This window comes from Onthophagus taurus, chromosome 1, assembly GCF_036711975.1.
Source record: "Onthophagus taurus isolate NC chromosome 1, IU_Otau_3.0, whole genome shotgun sequence".
Lineage (NCBI taxonomy): Eukaryota > Metazoa > Arthropoda > Insecta > Coleoptera > Scarabaeidae > Onthophagus > Onthophagus taurus.
This window is the reverse complement of record NC_091966.1, coordinates 40726543-40745502: the sequence shown is the minus strand read 5'-3', so window position 1 is coordinate 40745502 and position 18960 is coordinate 40726543. Positions and strand designations below refer to the sequence as shown.

At 27.9% G+C, this 18960-nt stretch overlaps 1 protein-coding gene across 2 annotated transcripts in view; it reads left to right on the top strand.

Moving 5' to 3' along the window:
• The window catches only part of LOC111416632 (Rho guanine nucleotide exchange factor at 64C), a 145535-nt gene extending 130586 nt beyond the window's left edge, over positions 1 to 14949 (top strand). For both annotated transcript variants that reach the window (XM_071201364.1, XM_071201363.1), the window contains 3 exons: positions 5852 to 7097; positions 14055 to 14285; positions 14344 to 14949. In XM_071201364.1, coding sequence (XP_071057465.1) covers positions 5852 to 7097; positions 14055 to 14285; positions 14344 to 14475 — 1609 coding nt within the window. In that variant the 3' untranslated portion in view covers positions 14476 to 14949. The remainder of the gene's footprint in view (positions 1 to 5851; positions 7098 to 14054; positions 14286 to 14343) is intronic.
• The last annotated feature ends 4011 nt before the right edge of the window (positions 14950 to 18960 follow it).

Here is an 18960-nt window from a genome sequence, read left to right as displayed (position 1 = left end):
AATCAGAGATTGTTTCCATTAAAAAAAACGAAAATTGTCATAATATCTCAAAATCTAAAACCGAAACATTTTTTTTGACTACGTCATCAAATTCTCTGTAAAAAACTGTCCATATAATGTCTTAATTATAATACTCCACCTATAATAATAACCAAGATAAGTGCACTTGTTGGTTTTACGATATTTTCAATTTTGGCCTCTAGGGGAAAAACAAAAGACGATAGCGCTTTGAAGTTTTTGGCATTAGCAGTTTCTCGAAAAACGAGATCATGACATATAAGCTACTTTTTTTCTAATTCTTATAGTTTCCGAGATAGCCTATTCGGACATCGAATTTGAACCACCCTGTACATCAACCCAAACTGATCAAAAGTTCTGTTCAATCCAAAATTTGCAAAAATTTAAAGAAAATTAAGTTTCTAAGGAAATAGACAATGGCAAAACTATTTTTCTACATATAAGTTCTTTTAAAGATAACGATGAAGATAATGTAATAGAAAATAAATTGAACTGAAATTCTGATCAACCTGAAATTACAAAGTTTGAAAAAAAAAATGGTTTTCTAAAGGAATGGGAGATGACAACAACTATTTTTGCTTTTTATGATCGATATTTTTTTACTTATTATTTGTTTTAGAGATAATGAAAAATATGGTACAGTTTAAACTAAATTGATCAGAAATTCTGCTCAACCCAATATGCAAAATTTCAGGAAAAGTTTTTTAAAGGAATAGGAGATGGCAAAAATTATTTTGATTTTATATTTGTTGTAATAAATAATCAATGTAAATTAAATTAAGTGATTCAGAAATTCTGCTCAACCAAAAATTTGCAAAAATTGTAGAAAAAACGATTTTCCAAAATAATAAGGGATGACAATAATTATTTTCTTGTGATGTTTGCTGCTATAAATGATCAGAAATACGATGTACATCAAACTAAATTGATTGGAAGTTCTGGTCAATCCGAAATTTGCAAAAATTCAAGGATAATTAAGTTTCTAAAGAAATAGGCAAAATTATTTCTCTACATAAGAGTTGTTTTAAAGATAACAATGAAGATAGTGTAATACAAAATAAATTGAGTAGGAATTCTGACCAACCAGAAAATTGCAAAATTTGTGAAAAAAAAACGGATTTCTAAAAGAATGGGAGATGACAACAATTATTTTCTTTTTATGTTTGTTGCAATAAATGATCAGAAATGAATATTCTAGAATAATCAACCAGAAATTTGAAAAAAATCTAGAAAGAACGATTTTTCAAAATAATGAGGGATGGCAAAAATTATTTTCTTTTGATGTTTGCCGCTATAAATGATCAGAAATACGATGTACATCAAACCAAATTGATCAAAAGTTCTGTTCAATCCGAAATTTGCAAAAAATCAAGGAAAATTAAGTTTCTAAAGAAATAGGGAAAACTATTTTTCTACATTTTAGCTGTTTTAAAGAAGACGACGAAGATAATATAATACAAATTAAATTGAACAGAAATTCTGATCAACCTAAAAATTGCAAAATTTTCAAAAAAGAAATGGGAGAAGACAACAATCATTTTCTTTTAACGTTTGTTGCAATAAATGATCAGAAATGAGATGTAGATCAAATTAAATTGTTGAGAAATTGTGCTCATCTCAAAATTTGCAAAATTTCAAAAAAAAAAGTTTTCTAAAGGAAACAGAGATAACACTAATTATTTTTTTAAAATTTTTGCTGCTCTAAATGATCAGAAATACTATATTATATCAAATTAAGTTATTTAGAAATTTTGCAGAACTAGATTAGCAAAAATTCTAGAAAAAATAATTTTCCAAAATAATGAGGGATGGCAATAATTATTTTCTTGTGATGTTTGCTGCTATAAATGATCAGAAATACGATGTACATCAAACCAAATTGATTGGAAGTTCTGGTCAATCCGAAATTTGCAAAAATTTAAGGGAAATTAAGTTTCTAAAAAAATAGGCAATGGCAAAACTATTTTTCTACATATAAGTTGTTTTAAAGATAACAATGAAGATAATGTAATACAAAATAAATTGAATAAGAATTCTGATCAATCTCAAAATTGCAAAATTTGAGAAAGAAACGTCTTTTTAAAGAAATGGGAGATGACAACAACTATTATGTTTGTTGCAATAAATAATCAGAAATACGATGTATATTAAATTAACTTGTTGAGAAATTCTGGTCAACCAGAAATTTACAAAAATTCTAGAAGAAACGAATTTCTAAAATAATGAGGGATGGCAATAACTATTTTCTTTTGACATTTGCTGCTATAAATGATCAGAAATATAATGTACATCAAACCAAATTGATCAAAAGTTCTGCTCAATCCGAAATTTGCAAAAAATCAAAGAAAATTAAGTTTCTAAAGAAATAGGTAATGACGAAACTATTTTTCTACATATTGTTTTAAAGATAACGATGAAGATAATGTAATACAAAATAAATTGAATAAGAATTCTGATCAACCTGAAAATAGCAACATTCGATACCAATTATTTTCTTTTTATGTTTTTTGCAATAAATGTTTAGAAATACGACGTAGATCAAATTAAGTTATTCCGAAATTCTGCTCAACCCGAAAGTTGTATAAATTGAAGAAATATTGGATTTCTAGAGAAATAAGAAATGATAAATATAATTTACTATCGGTATTTGCTACTATACACGACAAGGAATACGATGCAGTTCAAATTAAATTGATGAAAAATTCTGCTCAACTAAAAATTTGAAAAATTAAGCAAAAAATGGTTTTCCAAAACTAATGGAAGATGATAATCAGTTTCTTTCTGTTTTTGTTACTACAGACGATGAGGAATGCGGTGCAAATTAAATTAAATTGGTCAGAAATTCTGCTCAACCCAAAATTTTCAAAAATTCCTAAAATAACTATTTTGCAAGGAAATGGGAAATGATAAAAATTCTTTTCTTTCCAAATTTGCTGGTATAAATGATCAGAACTACGATTCAAACGAAATTGACTTGATCAGAAATTTTATTAATTTCGAAGTTTTGAAAGAATCAAGAAAAATTCGTCTTTCAAAGAAATAACAAATGGTAAAATGATATTTTTTTTAATATTAGCTGTTTTACAGGTGATGAGGGAGGTGATACATTTCAAACTAATTGATCAGAATATTTGCAATCATTCCTGAAAAAAAAACATTCTACAAATAAATGGTAAAAGGCAAAAATGATTTTGTTTTCCTATTTGTTACTATAAATTATGAGGAATGCGATATAGATCAAATTTAATTAGTCAAAAATTCTGTTCAACCTGAAATTTGCAAAAATATTTGAAAAAACTATTTTGCTAAGAAATGGTAAAAAGCAAAAATGATTTTCTGTTGGTATTTGTTATTATAGATTATGAGGAATGCGATATAGATCAAATATAATTAGTCAAAAATTCTGTTCAACCTAAAATTTGCAAAAATATGTGCAAAAACTACTTTGCTAAGAAATGGTAAAAAGCAAAAATTATTTTCTTTTTGTATTTGTTACTATAGATTATGAGGAATGCGATATAAATCAAATTTAATTAGTCAAAAATTCTGTTCAACCTGAAATTTGCAAAAATACCTGAAAAAACTATTTTGCAAAGAAATGGTAAAAAGCAAAAATGATTTTCTATCCGTATTTGTTAGTATAGATTATGAGGAATGCGATATAGATCAAATTTAATTGGTTAGAAATTCTGCTCAACCTGAAATTTGCAATAATTCTTGAAAAAACCATTTTGTAAAGAAATGGTTAAAGACAAAAATTATTTTCTTCTCATTATTTGTTACTATAGATTATGAGTAATGCGATATAGATCAAATTTAATTGCTTAGAAATTCTGCTCAACCTGAAATCTGCAAAAATATATGAAAAAACTATTTTGTCAATAAATAGTAAAAAGCAAAAACGATTTTCATTCCGTATTTGTTACTATAGATTATGAGGAATACGATGTAGATTAAATTTAATTAGTTAGAAATTCTGCTCAACCTGAAATTTGTAAAAATATCTGAAAAAACTATTTTGTCAAGAAATAGTAAAAAGCAAAAACGATTTTCATTCCGTATTTGTTACTATAGATTATGAGGAACGCAATGTAGATCAAATTTAATTGGTCAGAAATTCTGCTTAACACGAAATTTGTAATAATTCTTGAAAAAAACATTTTGCAAAGAAATGCTAATAGGCAAAGATGGTTTTCTTTTCGTATTTGTTACTATAGATTATGAGGAATGCGATATAGATCAAATTTAATTGGTTAGAAATTCTGCTCAAACTGAAATTTGCAAAAATATCTGAAAAGAAAATTTTGCAAAGAAATAGTAATAGGCGAAGATGGTTTTCTTTTCGTATTTGTTACTATAGATTATGAGGAATGCGATATAGACCAAATTTATTTGATTAGAAATTCTGCTCAACCTAAAATTTGCAAAAATATCTGAAAAGAACATTTTGCAAAGAAATACTAATAGGCAAAGATGGTTTTCTTTTCGTATTTGTTACTATAGATTATGAGGAATGCGATATAGACCAAATTTATTTGGTTAGAAATTCTGCTCAACCTGAAATTTGCAAAAATATCTGAAAAGAACATTTTACAAAGAAATAGTAATAGGCAAAGATGGTTTTCTTTTCGTATTTGTTACTATAGATTATGAGGAATGCGATATAGATCAAATTTAATTGGTTAGAAATTCTGCTCAACCTGAAATTTGCAGAAATATCTGAAAAAGCTATTTTGCAAAGAAATGGTAAAAAGCAAAAATGATTTTCTATCCGTATTTGTTAGTATAGATTATGAGGAATGCGATATAGATCAAATTTAATTGGTCAAAAATTCTGCTCAATACGAAATTTGTAATAATTTCTGAAAAAACCATTTTACAAAGAAATGGTAAAAGGCAAAAATGATTTTCTTGTCGTATTTGTTATTATAGATTATGAGGAATGCGATATAGATCAAATATAATTAGTCAGAAATTCTGCTCAACCTGAAATTTGCAAAAATATCTGAAAAGAACATTTTACAAAGAAATAGTAATAGGCAAAGATGGTTTTCTTTTCGTATTTGTTACTATAGATTATGAGGAATGCGATATAGATCAAATTTAATTGGTTAGAAATTCTGCTCAACCTGAAATTTGCAGAAATATCTGAAAAAGCTATTTTGCAAAGAAATGGTAAAAAGCAAAAATGATTTTCTATCCGTATTTGTTAGTATAGATTATGAGGAATGCGATATAGATCAAATTTAATTGGTCAAAAATTCTGCTCAATACGAAATTTGTAATAATTTCTGAAAAAACCATTTTACAAAGAAATGGTAAAAGGCAAAAATGATTTTCTTGTCGTATTTGTTATTATAGATTATGAGGAATGCGATATAGATCAAATATAATTAGTCAGAAATTCTGCTCAACCAGAAATTTGCAAAAATATCTGAAAAAACTATTTTGCAAAGAAATGGTAAAAAGCAAAAATGATTTTCTATCCGTATTTGTTAGTATAGATTATGAGGAATGCGATATAGATCAAATTTAATTGGTCAAAAATTCTGCTCAATACGAAATTTGTAATAATTTCTGAAAAAACCATTTTACAAAGAAATGGTAAAAGGCAAAAATGATTTTCTTGTCGTATTTGTTACTATAGATTATGAGCAATACAATATAGATCAAATTTAATTGGTCAGAAATTCTGCTCAACACGAAATTTGCAAAAATAACATTGCTCTCAACCATTAATGGACAAAGAATACTAATGAATATAGCTTATTATTACGCAATCAATTAAATCTTATCATATATTTGTTTTTAATTAAATTTTTTTTTGTATTAGGTCAATTTTTGAAGGAGCATCCAAATACGATATACTAAGTTATCTAGTTGACGCCAAAGAACGCGGAATTATCCCCGAAGATAGTTACACCTACAACTTTAATAACTCCGGAATTGTAATCGAAGAAGATGGAAAAGATAACTCAGAACCTTACAACAGAGTGTCCCAACTGAGTACTGTAAGCGATTCAAGTGAAGAATGTTCTTTGGTTCTTCCAACCGTTGAAGATAAAGTCCAAAGATCCGTGGAAGTTGAAAGAAATGATTCTGGCGTGGGTTCCGAAACCAGTAAAAGTTCTTTAAGTAAATACAGAACGAAACAAGAATTAAGCGTAACATGCGAAGATTGTGATAGCCCCGTTGAAAATCAAACTGAAAATGAACCGTTGATTTGTAGAAAATGTTTAAAAAAGCGTTCCGAACGTAAAGAAATTATAAGCGAAATTGTTGAAACTGAAGAAAAATATAGTAGGGATTTACAAATTATTTTAGAAGAATTTTATCAACCAATGTTGGTTGCCGGGTTATTAACTTCCGAACAGTTGTCTGCGATCTTCTTAAATGTCGAAGAATTGTTAGAGAACAGCCAAGCATTAGCCGAAAGACTTCGCGATGCCGTCGAAATCGCCATCGAACAAGGCGACGAAGATCTCCTTACGGTAAACATCGGAAAATTAATTCTTGAAGCAGCTCCAATGTTACACGCATTCGAAACTTATTGCGTAAGACAAGGAGCCGCCAGCTTATTACTAGCATCGTTAGAAAAAGAAAAAGAACTTCTCAGGATATTCTTGAGAGTCTCACAGATGGAAAACACCGTGTTAAGACGAATGAATCTTAACTCGTTTTTAATGGTTCCGGTTCAAAGAGTCACAAAATACCCACTTTTACTGGCCAGATTATACAAGGTTACCTCGGTTCATCACGAAACGCGGGAGCAATTAAAGGAGGCCCAACACAAAATCGAATTGCACCTGAATCATATGAATTCGGAAACTAAAGATGTACCCAGTAAATTGTGGCGGAGAATTAGTAATAATAACGGGAGGAGAAGCAGTTCCGAGATGGATTTGGTTAATATTAAGTTGAGGAAAATTGCCGTTGACGTTTTGGAGTGGAATCATGAGGAAGCCAAATTTGCGCTTGAAGGAAAATTGTTGTTCACGCAACCGACGGATAATAATTGGAGAAAGGGGAGGACTATTAAATTAACACCTGTTAATGCTTTATTGGTAACTAATGGAAAGGTAAGAAATTAAAAAATAAATTTGTTGTAATAATTTCCTTTATGAAACTAAATATGCTTGCGTGATGTTTAAATATTTCAAATTTAGGTTGGCAAATTGTCATTGAAAAAAGTTGATATAATTAGCATTCATCCATGCTACTAGAAAACTAGATTAATCAGAAATTCTGCTCAACCTAAAATTTGTAAAAATTCCAGAATTATTTTCTTTCCAACTTTCCTGCTATATCTTAACAAAAATACGATGCAGATCAAACTAAATTGGTCAGAAATTCCATTCAACCCGAAATTTGCAAAAATTCCAGTGAGAACGGCTTTGAAAGAAATTGCAAAACTTCTTTTCTTTCCGTATTTGCTACTTAAGATGATGAGGAATACGATACAGCTTAATCTAAATTAATCAGAAATTCTGCTCAAGTTAAAATTTGGAAAAATTTAAAAGAAATTGGGTTTCCAGAAATATATCAAATGACAGAAATTGTTTTCATTCCATATTTGCTGCTATAAATGATCAGCAATACGATGCAGATTCAATTAGTTTGATCAGAGTTTCTGATCATCTCGAAATTTGGAAAAATTCAAGAAAAATAAAGCTAATTTTGCATAGTAGCTGTCTTAAAGATGATGTGGAAGACCTCTAATTTACAAACATTCCAGGAAAAGCTATATTGCAAAGAAATGGAAATTATATTATGGCCAACGTAAAATACTTAAAATGGCAAAATTGCCGAAATTATCGTTTCTCACAAAGCTAGGAAACTACAAAGAATGGAAAAAATTATTATAGATAAAAAATATTCTTTATTAACCCAATAAGAATAATTCATAAACCATTTCAATCCATTATGGATTATTGTCAAAATAAAATGCTTGGAAAGTCAAAAAAGCTTAAAGTTGACGTCTTTATCATCAAATACCGTTATAACTAAAGCATTGAATAAGATATAAGAACTTGTTATGGGCAAAAATTATTCTTAACCATCTCAAAAAGATAGTTTATAAAAAAAAATCATTCATCCATAATTATTGCCAACTTACAAAACTTGAAATGTCAAAACTACCAAATTTATCGTTTTTAACAAGGAATAACATTGCAATAACGAAACTAGAAAGAATGGAGAAATTTGTTATGGACGAAAAACATTCATTATTAACCAAATATGTATAATTCATAAACCATTTCAATCCATTATGGATTATTGACAAACTAAAAGGCTTAGAATTTCAAAAAAGCTTAAAGTTGACGTCTTCATCATCAAATATCGTTATAATTCAAGTATTGGATAAAATTGAAGAAATATATAAATGATAAAATTTGTTATGGGCAAAAATTCTTCTAAACTAACTCAAAAAGATAGTTTGTAAAAAATTTTCACTCATCCATAGTTATGGCCAATGTTAAAGACTTAAAGTGGCAAAATTGCCAAAATTATCGTTTCTAACAAAGAATAATGTTGTAACTAGGAAACTACAAAGAATGGAAAAATTTGTTATAGATAAAAAACATTCCCTATTAACCCAATAAGTATAATTGATAGATAAACCATTTCAATCCATTATGGACTATTGGAAAAGTCAAAGGCTTAGAATTTCAAAAAACTTAAAATTGACGTCTTTTCATCAAATACCGTTATAACTCAAGTATTGGATAAAATTGAAAAACTTGTTATGGGCAAAAATTATTCTCAACTAACTCAAAAAGATAGTTTGCTATAAATTTTCACTCATCCATAATTATGGCCAAAGTTAAAGACTTAAAATGAAAAAATCGCCAAATTATCGTTTCTAACAGAGAATAATGTTGCAGCTAGCAAACTACAAAGATTGGAACAATTTGTTATAGATAAAAATCATTCCTTATTAACCCAATAAGTATAATTCATAAACCATTTCAATCCATTATGGATTATTGGAAAAGTAAAAGGCTTAGAATTTCAAAAAAGCTTAAAATTGACATCTTTTCATCAAATACCGTTATAATTCAAGTCTTGGATAAAATTGAAAAACTTGTTATGGGCAAAAATTATTCTTAACTGACTCAAAAAGATAGTTTGTAAAAAATTTTTATTCATCCATAATTATGGCCAACGTAAAAGACTTAAAATGGAAAAATCGCCAAAATTATAGTTTCTAACAAAGAATAATGTTGTAGCTAGGAAACTACAAAGATTGGAAAAAATTGTTATGGATAAAAAATATTCCTTATTAAGCCAATAAGTATAATTCATAAACCATTTTAATTCATTATGGATTATTGGAAAAGTAAAAGGCTTAGAATTTCAAAAAAGCTTAAAATTGACATCTTTTCATCAAATACCGTTATAATTCAAGTCTTGGATAAAATTGAAAAACTTGTTATGGGCAAAAATTATTCTTAACTGACTCAAAAAGATAATTCATGAAAAATTTTCACTCATCCATAATTATGGCCAACGTAAAAGACTTAAAATGGAAAAATCGCCAAAATTATAGTTTCTAACAAAGAATAATGTTGTAGCTAGGAAACTACAAAGATTGGAAAAAATTGTTATGGATAAAAAATATTCCTTATTAACCCAATAAGTATAATTCATAAACCATTTTAATCCATTATGGATTATTGGAAAAGTAAAAGGCTTAGAATTTCAAAAAAGCTTAAAATTGACGTCTTTTCATCAAATACCGTTATAATTCAAGTCTGGTATAAAATTGAAGAACTTGTTATGATCAAAAAATAATCTTAACGAACTCAAAAAGATAGTTTGTAAATATTTTCACTCATCCATAATTATGGCCAACGTAAAAGACTTAAAATGGCAAAATTACCAAAATTATCGTTTCTAACAAAGAATAATGTTGCAGCTAGGAAACTACAAAGAATGGAAAAATTTGTTATAGATATAAAACATTCCTTATTAACCCAATAAGTATAATTCATAAACCATTTTCATCCATTATGGATTATTAGCAATCTAAGAGGTTTAGAATTTCAAAACAGCTCAAAGTTGACATCTTCATCATCAAATACCGTTATTACTCAAATATTGGATAAAATTGAAGAACTTGTTATGGGCAAAAATTATTCTTAACCATCTCAAAAAGATAATTTATAAAAAAAAATCATTCCTCCATAATTATTGCCAACTTAAAAGACTTAAAATGACAAAACTACCAAAGTTATCGTTTTTAACAAGGAATAACATTGCAATAAGGAAGGTAGGAAGAAAGGAGAAATTTGTTATGGACGAAAAACATTCTTTATTAACCCAATAAGTATAATTCATAAACCATTTTCATCCATTATGGATTATTGGCAACCTAAAAGGCTTACAATTCCAAAACAGCTTAAAGTTGATATCTTTATCATCAAATACCATTATAACTCAAGTATTGCATAAAATTGAAGAACTTGTTATGGGCAAAAATTATTCTTAATTAACTCAAAAAGATAGTTTGTAAAAAATTTTCATTCATCCATAATTATGGCCAAAGTTAAAGACTTAAAATGGCAAAATTGTCAAAATTATCGTTTCTAACAAAGAATAACGTTGCAGCTAGGAAACTACAAAGAATGGAAAAATTTGTTATAGATAAAAACATTCCTTATTAACCCAATGAGTATAATTGATAAACCATTTTAATCCATTATGGATTATTGGCAACCTAAGAGGTTTAGAATCTCAAAAAAGCTTAAAATTGACGTTTTTTCATCAAATACCATTATAATTCAAGTATTGGATAAAATTGAAGTACTTGTTATGGACAAAAAATATTCTTAACTATCTCAAAAAGATAATTCATGAAAAATTTTCACTCATCCATAATTATGGCCAACGTAAAAGACTTAAAATGGCAAAATTACCAAAATTATAGTTTTTAATAAAGAATAATGTTGCATCGAGGAAACTACAAAGAATGGAAAAATTTCTTGTAGATAAAAAGCATTCCTTATTAACCTAATAAGTATAATTCATAAACCATTTCAATCCATTATGGATTATTGGAAAAGTAAAAGGCTTAGAATTTCAAAAAAGCTTAAAATTGACATCTTCATCATCAAATACCGTTATAATTCAAGTCTTGGATAAAATTGAAAAACTTGTTATGGGCAAAAATTATTCTTAAGTGACTCAAAAAGATAGTTTGTAAAAATTTTTCATTCCTCCATAATTATGGCCAAAGTTAAACTCTTAAAATGGAAAAATCGCCAAAATTATCGTTTCTAACAAAGAATAATGTTGCAGCTACGAAACTACAAGGAATGGAAAAAATATTGTTATAGATAAAAAATATTCCTTATTAACCCAATAAGTATAATAAATTCATAAACCATTTCAATCCATTATGGATTATTAGAAAAGTAAAAGGCTTAGAATTTCAAAAAAAGCTTAAAATTGACATCTTTGCATCAAATACCATTATAATTCAAGTATTGGATAAAATTGAAGAACTTGTTATGATCAAAGAATATTCTCAACTAACTCAAAAAGATAGTTTGCAATAAATTTTCAGTCATCCATAATTATGGCCAACGTAAAAGACTTAAAATGGCAAAATTACCAAAATTATCGTTTCTAACAAAGAATGATGTTGCAGCTAGGAAATTATAAAGAATGGAGAAATTTGTTATAGACGAAAAACATTGTTTATTAACCCAATAAGTATAATTCAGAAACCATTTTCATCCATTATGGATTATTGGCAACCTAAAAGGCTTAGAATTCCAAAACAGCTTAAAGTTGATATCTTTATCATCAAATACCATTATAACTCAAGTATTGCATAAAATTGAAGAACTTGTTATGGGCAAAAATTTTTCTTAACTATGTCAAAAAGATAGTTTATGAAAAATTTTCACTCATCCATAATTATGGCCAACGTAAAGGACATAAAATGGCAAAATTGCCAAAATTATCGTTTCTAACAAAGAATAATTTTGCAGCTAGGAAACTACAAAGAATGGAAAAATTTGTTATAGATAAAAAACATTCCTTATTAATCCAATAAGTATAATTCATAAACCATTCCAATCCATTATGGATTATTGGTAAACTAAAAGGCTTAGAATTTCAAAAATGCTTAAAATTGACGTTTTTTCATCAAATACTGTTGTAATTCAAGTATTGGATAAAATTGAAAAGCTTGTTATGAGCAAAAATTGTTCTTAACTGGCTCAAAAAGATAGTTTGTAAAAAATTTCCATTCATCCATAATTATAGCCAACGTAAAAGACTTAAAATGGCAGAATTGCCAAAATTATCGTTTCTCACAAAGAATAATGTTGCAATAAGGAAACTAAAAAGAATGGAGAAATTTGTTATGAACAAAAAACATTCTTTATTAACCCAATAAGTATAATTCATAAACCATTTCAATCCATGATGGATTATTGGCAACCTAAGAACTTGTTATGGGCAAAAATTATTCTTAACTAATCAAAAACATAGATTTATAAAAAATTTTCACACATCCATAACCATTGCCAACCTAAATGACTAAATTATCGAAGTTATCGTTTTCAACAAAGAATAATATTTCTACTTAGGAAACTAGAAAGTACCTGGGTCGTAATACTATACCGGGTGATTCAGACCACCCGTACCAGGGATTTTTCTCAAAAACGCAATTACCTAAGAAGTTGCAATAAAAAATATGATTATAAAATCGTATATGAAGAATCCAATGTACCAGTATTTATCACGCGGGCAACACCGAAAGTTGGTGGTAATGACATCAACTTAAAAATTTTCATATACGAAAAAATATGAAAAGAATATTGTAATCATCAATAGCACTTAAACGTTGCATTAAATCTAAGAAGAGTTAAAGTAATAGTATAACGAACACACGAGTTTTTTAATGAATGAGTGCTTTAAGTCTTATGAAACGTGTTTTTTATGCTATTTTTTGTAATTCGCGTTTTTATCCTTTTCTTTTAACAAAAATAAAATAAATTTTGACAATGTAGGGAAGTAGGTATGCAGCAGTTGGTAACACCGTAACACTTGAAAATAGAAATTTGAATTGACAATGATTGACAATTAGAAACTGTCAAAACACAAAATGTATTCACCTGAAAAAAATGTTTCATGTACACCATGTACACCATGTACACCATCATTGTGGACCTTGTATTCGATGCTAAGAACGTGTTTAAACATCCATAGACAAAAATTGTCACATTGACAACTAGAAAAATTAATGACCCAATGTCACCAACTTGAACTGGTTCCATAAAATGTTACTAAAATCTCATTACAGCATCGGATGCTGTAAGGAGTCTCATTACAGCACCCGTTTGAGTACTGTTAGAGCTTTCGTTACCGTCGCGAATTACAAAAAAATGGTTTGTTTTTAAAATATCTATTCTACGATAAAACTTAATTCATATGACAACTTGGAAAATTTTTAAGTTGACGTCATTACCACCAACTTCCGGTTACCAGCGTGATAAAAACTGGTGCATTTGATTCTTCATATACGATTTTATTATCATATTTTTTATTGCAACTTCTTAGGTAATTGTGTTTTTGAGAAAAATCCCTGGTACGGGTGGTCTGAATCACCCGGTATATTCTGGGCCACAATCAATCTTCATATTAAATCTATAAATCCTTGGTCTTAATATTACATCAAACCCATATTGTACCAATTTTGCGCAATATTCGAGGTAGAATTTCTTCATGAATTAAATGTTTCTAATGTCCCAGAATAAAACTGTGTTATTATTAAATCGGGGAATACCATGAAAAGAACCTGACAGAAAAAATATCTCTAAACGTGACAATTTTATGTCTTTTTTGATCAAACTGTATATTCTTTTGAATAACTTTCTCTTGTTCTTGTAGAAGTATTTCGAAATTCCAAAATTAATTCGATTTAGAGTAATGAAATCATTTTTCTTACATTTCTTTTATTAACCTTAATCCAACATTGTTCTTCATGTGAAATAATAATTTTAAAAATTCTTTTCTTTTAGATATCGTCCAATTCATCAACCAGAACTGATCCATCCGAAGACGGTTTGATATTTTCACGTCATTCAGGTGTTAGAGAGGCCGCCCTACTTCTTGTGCGGGATAAAAATGGTCGGTACTCTCTACTAAGAGAGCCACTTTACCTAGATCGATGCGTTATTGCGGCCGACCCCGCATGGCAAAGTTACTTTGAAGTGCAGGAACTGCTTGGGAAGGACACTTTTATATTTAAAGTAAAAAAGAATTATAAATTAAAAATTTTTCAATCTTGTAATTAATTTTTTTTTGTAGGCTGATGATGAGGATCAAACTAAAATTTGGTACAGACATTTACAATATTACGCCCAAGGTATGGGAGCATGGAGGAAAAGGCGGAATGCTTTAGCTAATATAATGATTAATGGAATGGGATTGAGATCTTAAAATATGAATTAATTTAACTAAATTGGATTTATTTGAATTAATAGAGGAACCTCGCTTAAAATTGTTTTTAAAAATTTTATTTTATATTAATAAAGTTTCAATATAGGGGTGTGTAAATAATATTTTTTTTAGTATTTGTTAGCTGTGATATTTTTGGGTGCGGTTCATTTTGGGTAAATAGTTTTCTTCTAAACTCCGTATCTGTATGCAAATATTATAAAGTATGCACAAATTTATTCCAGTTATAAGGGTAACGATATTAATATTGATTAATCTGCACATTTCTTTTAATGTTTATCCCCTTAATTTTTAATATCTATTAGCAATAAATTAATAATTAAGAAATATTTAAAAAATGTAACAGAAAACATTTGGTTATCATTAATGTTTAAGTTAATTTTATTGATATTATTTTAAACATTGTGTATAAAAATGTAAAATTGTTTGGTAATCAATAATAATTATTATAAATAATTAGAGTTTTATTTAAAATTATTTTAGCGACATCTCTTATTCAAAACTGGAACTAAAATAATCAACTAAATTAAAATTTTTGAATAATTCTCTTAATTAAGGTTTAATGTAAATCAGGGATTCTAATCTAAGTTTCCGGATAGCCATGTAAATTTTGAAACACTCCCTATATATCAAAAACAAAGAGGGCTATGAAAATTTGGTTTGCGCCATTGTAAGTTTCACAAAAAAGTAGCCAAGGTTCGCGAAAGCCGCAACTTTCTTTCTTTCATAATAACTGAGATACCCTGCAAACCCATCGAAATTTGGACACCTGTACATACATACAGGATGTGTCAAATGTCTGGAATATTGCCAATAACTTCGCCATTTGTGGTTTTAAAGAAATATGTTTCAAATACAAGATCCTTTATTAATCGTGGTGCATTTTTTGAATTTTGATTGACAATGTACAAACTTCACTTTGAGTGCGTTTTCTATCACCGTACCCATACATCATTAATATTTAGATTGTTTGTCGTTCGCTTAATTGCGCCATATATGTTTAAACTATCAATTTTTTTACATTTAAAAAGTTATTGTTATTTTAATCGGTAAAGAACACGTTACGGAGCGCCCTCTACCGGCTTTAGTAAAACAGACCCCATAATCGTCTTTCTCATGCCAGAAAACCTCCGTATACCAAATTTGAAAAGAATCGGTTGAAATACACATGTAATATAAAATAAAAATTAATAAAAAAATTTTAATTAAACACCCTGTATCTTTAAAACAAAGCGTTTGTCGACCTATGTTTATATTATGCTAATTTTAAAAGATCTATCGACTGTTAAAGTCTTGCTACAAAAGCCTGAAACACCTGCATATCGTTAAAATTGCTCTGCCATCAAAAATTATTTATAGCATAATCGCTAGAAATCCGCACTTTAATAATAACCATACAGGAACTGTTTAAAATCGTCCAATAGCAGATCGTAAATCAGACACAGGTAATCGGCCACCAATAGATTCGACACGGAGAGAGAAATAAACTTTTTCCGTGAATTCGCTATTGGACATTTTTAAACAGTTCCTATGCGATTATAAACATTTCGAAAAAATTTTATAAGAAAAATCCCTTCAGAATAATATATCCTTCAACCGTATAATGCTCTGATCCGGAACACCTGTATAGTTCTAATTGACTGTCGTTGTGGATAACTCTGTATAGTAGATCGATTTTGATTTTAATTTTTATATTTTAATTCAAATATTATAGCGCATTCTTTTGGGTTCATTTCACCGTGGTGATAAAAATCCTTTAAAATGAGTACAAACACGACATATTTATCTCCAATATTAATGAAGTTATGGTCAACTTCCGGTTAAGAATGTCAACGTCAATTTTGACATATTTGTAATCGTCGTGAAAAATCCTTTAAAATGAGTCCAAACAAGATATGTTTAATTCCAATATTACTCGAGATATAAGTAACTTCCGATTTGAAATGTCAATGTCATTTTGACATATCCTTAATTTTCATAAAATGTCTTAATATTTGTCACAAAAATAAAAATACAATAAAAAAAATTTAAAATTAAGGTTGATATTAATATTTAATAATTAAATTGCTATCTTCATTGTTGCTAACTTCGGGTTTAACGTTTTTTTATTCAAACTTTTTTGTTTTTTGAGATAAGTGCGTCATGTTTGGACTCATTTTAAAGGTTTTTTTAATAAAGAATACATCATGAAAGAACACCATGAAGTTGTCCATTTGTCTATTATATGATAACTAACTTCAGATTTAAAATGTCAACCTCAATTTTGACATATTTGTAATCTTCATTAAAAATCCTTTAAAATGACTACAAACACGACATATTTATCTTCAATATTAATGAAGTTATAGCCAACTTCCGGTTTAGAATGTCAACGTCAATTTTGACATATTTGTAATCGTCGTGAAAAATCCTTTAAAATAAGTCCAAACATGATACGTTTAATTCCAATATTACTCGAGATATACGCAACTTCCGATGTGAAATGTCAATGTCATTTTAACATTCTTAATTTTCATAAAATGTCTTAATATTTGTCACAAAAACAAAAATATAATAAAAAAAAATAAAAAATTAAGGTTGGTATCAATATTTAAAAATTAAATTGTTATCTTCATTGTTGCTAACTTCGGGTTTAACGTTTTTTTATTCAAACTTTTTTGTTTTTTGAGATAAGTTCGTCATGTTTGGACTCATTTTAAAGGTTTTTTTAATAAAGAATACATCATGAAAGAACACCATGAAGTTGTCCATTTGTCTATTATATGATAACTAACTTCAGATTTAAAATGTCAACCTCAATTTTGACATATTTATAATCTTCATTAAAAATCCTTTAAAATGAGTACAAACACGACATATTTATCTTCAATATTAATGAAGTTATAGCCAACTTCCGGTTTAGAATGTCAACGTCAATTTTGACATATTTGTAATAGCCGTGAAAAATCCTTTAAAATTTGTCCAAACATGATACGTTTAATTCCAATATTACTCGAGATATAAGCAACAACTTCCGATTTGAAATGTCACTGTCATTTTGACATATTCTTAATTTTCATAAAATGTCTTAATATTTGTCACAAAAACAAAAATATAATAAAAAAAAAAAATTAAGGTTGGTATCAATATTTAAAAATTAAATTGCTATCTTCATTGTTGCTAACTTCGGGTTTAACGTTTTTTTATTCAAACTTCTTTGTTTTTTAAAATAAGCTTCATCTTTGAACTCATTTTAAAGGTTTTTTAATGAAGATGACAAATATGTCAAAATTGACGTTGACGTTTCAAACCGGAAGTGAGTGTATTTCCATTAATATTAAAGTTAAATATGTCGTGTTTGGACTTATTTTAAAGGTTATTTTATGAAGATTACGAATATAATAATAAAATTAAAGTTGACATTGACAATTGAAAGTTTTTTTCACGACTAAACCAGACTGTTTCTAGTTCTAGGTCTTGTGTTAGTTCTAGTGATAGTGCTAGTGTAAAACTAGAACTAACACTAGACCTAGAAATATTCAGGTTTAGCCGTGCGTCTTTAGATTTTTCTAAGTTCTTGTCTAAGACGCCCGGCTAAACCTAAAACGTTTTAGTTCTAGTTTTAATTATTATTTAACCCTAAATTCTTGTACATTTTAATTGATCTAAAATTTTTTTTTTTTTTGATTTAACACTTACCACTTACCTTGCTTATAATTTCATCCATTTACCCATTTTGAATTAAATACAACCTTTAAATCCAATTAATTATGTGGTTTTCTTTAAAAAAAACTTAAATTCAATTTCAATTTTGACAAGCAACTGCAATATTTCGATCTTAATCACCATGGTAACCGAGTCAAGTTGGATAACCTTAAAATAATAAAATTTTATTCCGATTTTTTCATCAATTCTAACATAATTTTTATTAATTTTAAAACAATTCGAATTCTTTACGATTATCTCGCATTCATAACAAATTCGTTAATTGTAGTTAATTTAAATCGATTAATTAAGAGAAATAAATTAAAAATATTTTTTCTGATTTAATCCACTTACCTTGTTTATAATACCCTAGATAAGCCAATTTTGAGTTAAATTCAGCCTTTTTAACCAATTAAAATAAGACTTTTTCTTTAAAAAAACTTAAATTCAATTTCAATTTTGACAAGCACCTGCCATATTTGGATCTTAATCACCATGGTAACCGAGTCAAGTTGGATAACCTAACAATAATAAAATTATAACCGTTAATATTTCGCTTTATATTTTAATATTTTTTTAATTTTATTTTATCGCTTTTTTTATATTTTCGTATATTGCTTCTTAAGTGAAATACACTGTATAAATAAAAACATAGAGATGTCAATTCTTCCAATGACGTCACAGCGAGGCCTTTGCGGGGATACGTTCATAAAAACAGCGTTCATATGGAGTTGGATAACATTATACAGTACGTTTATTCAACGCACCTTTTTATACAGTATG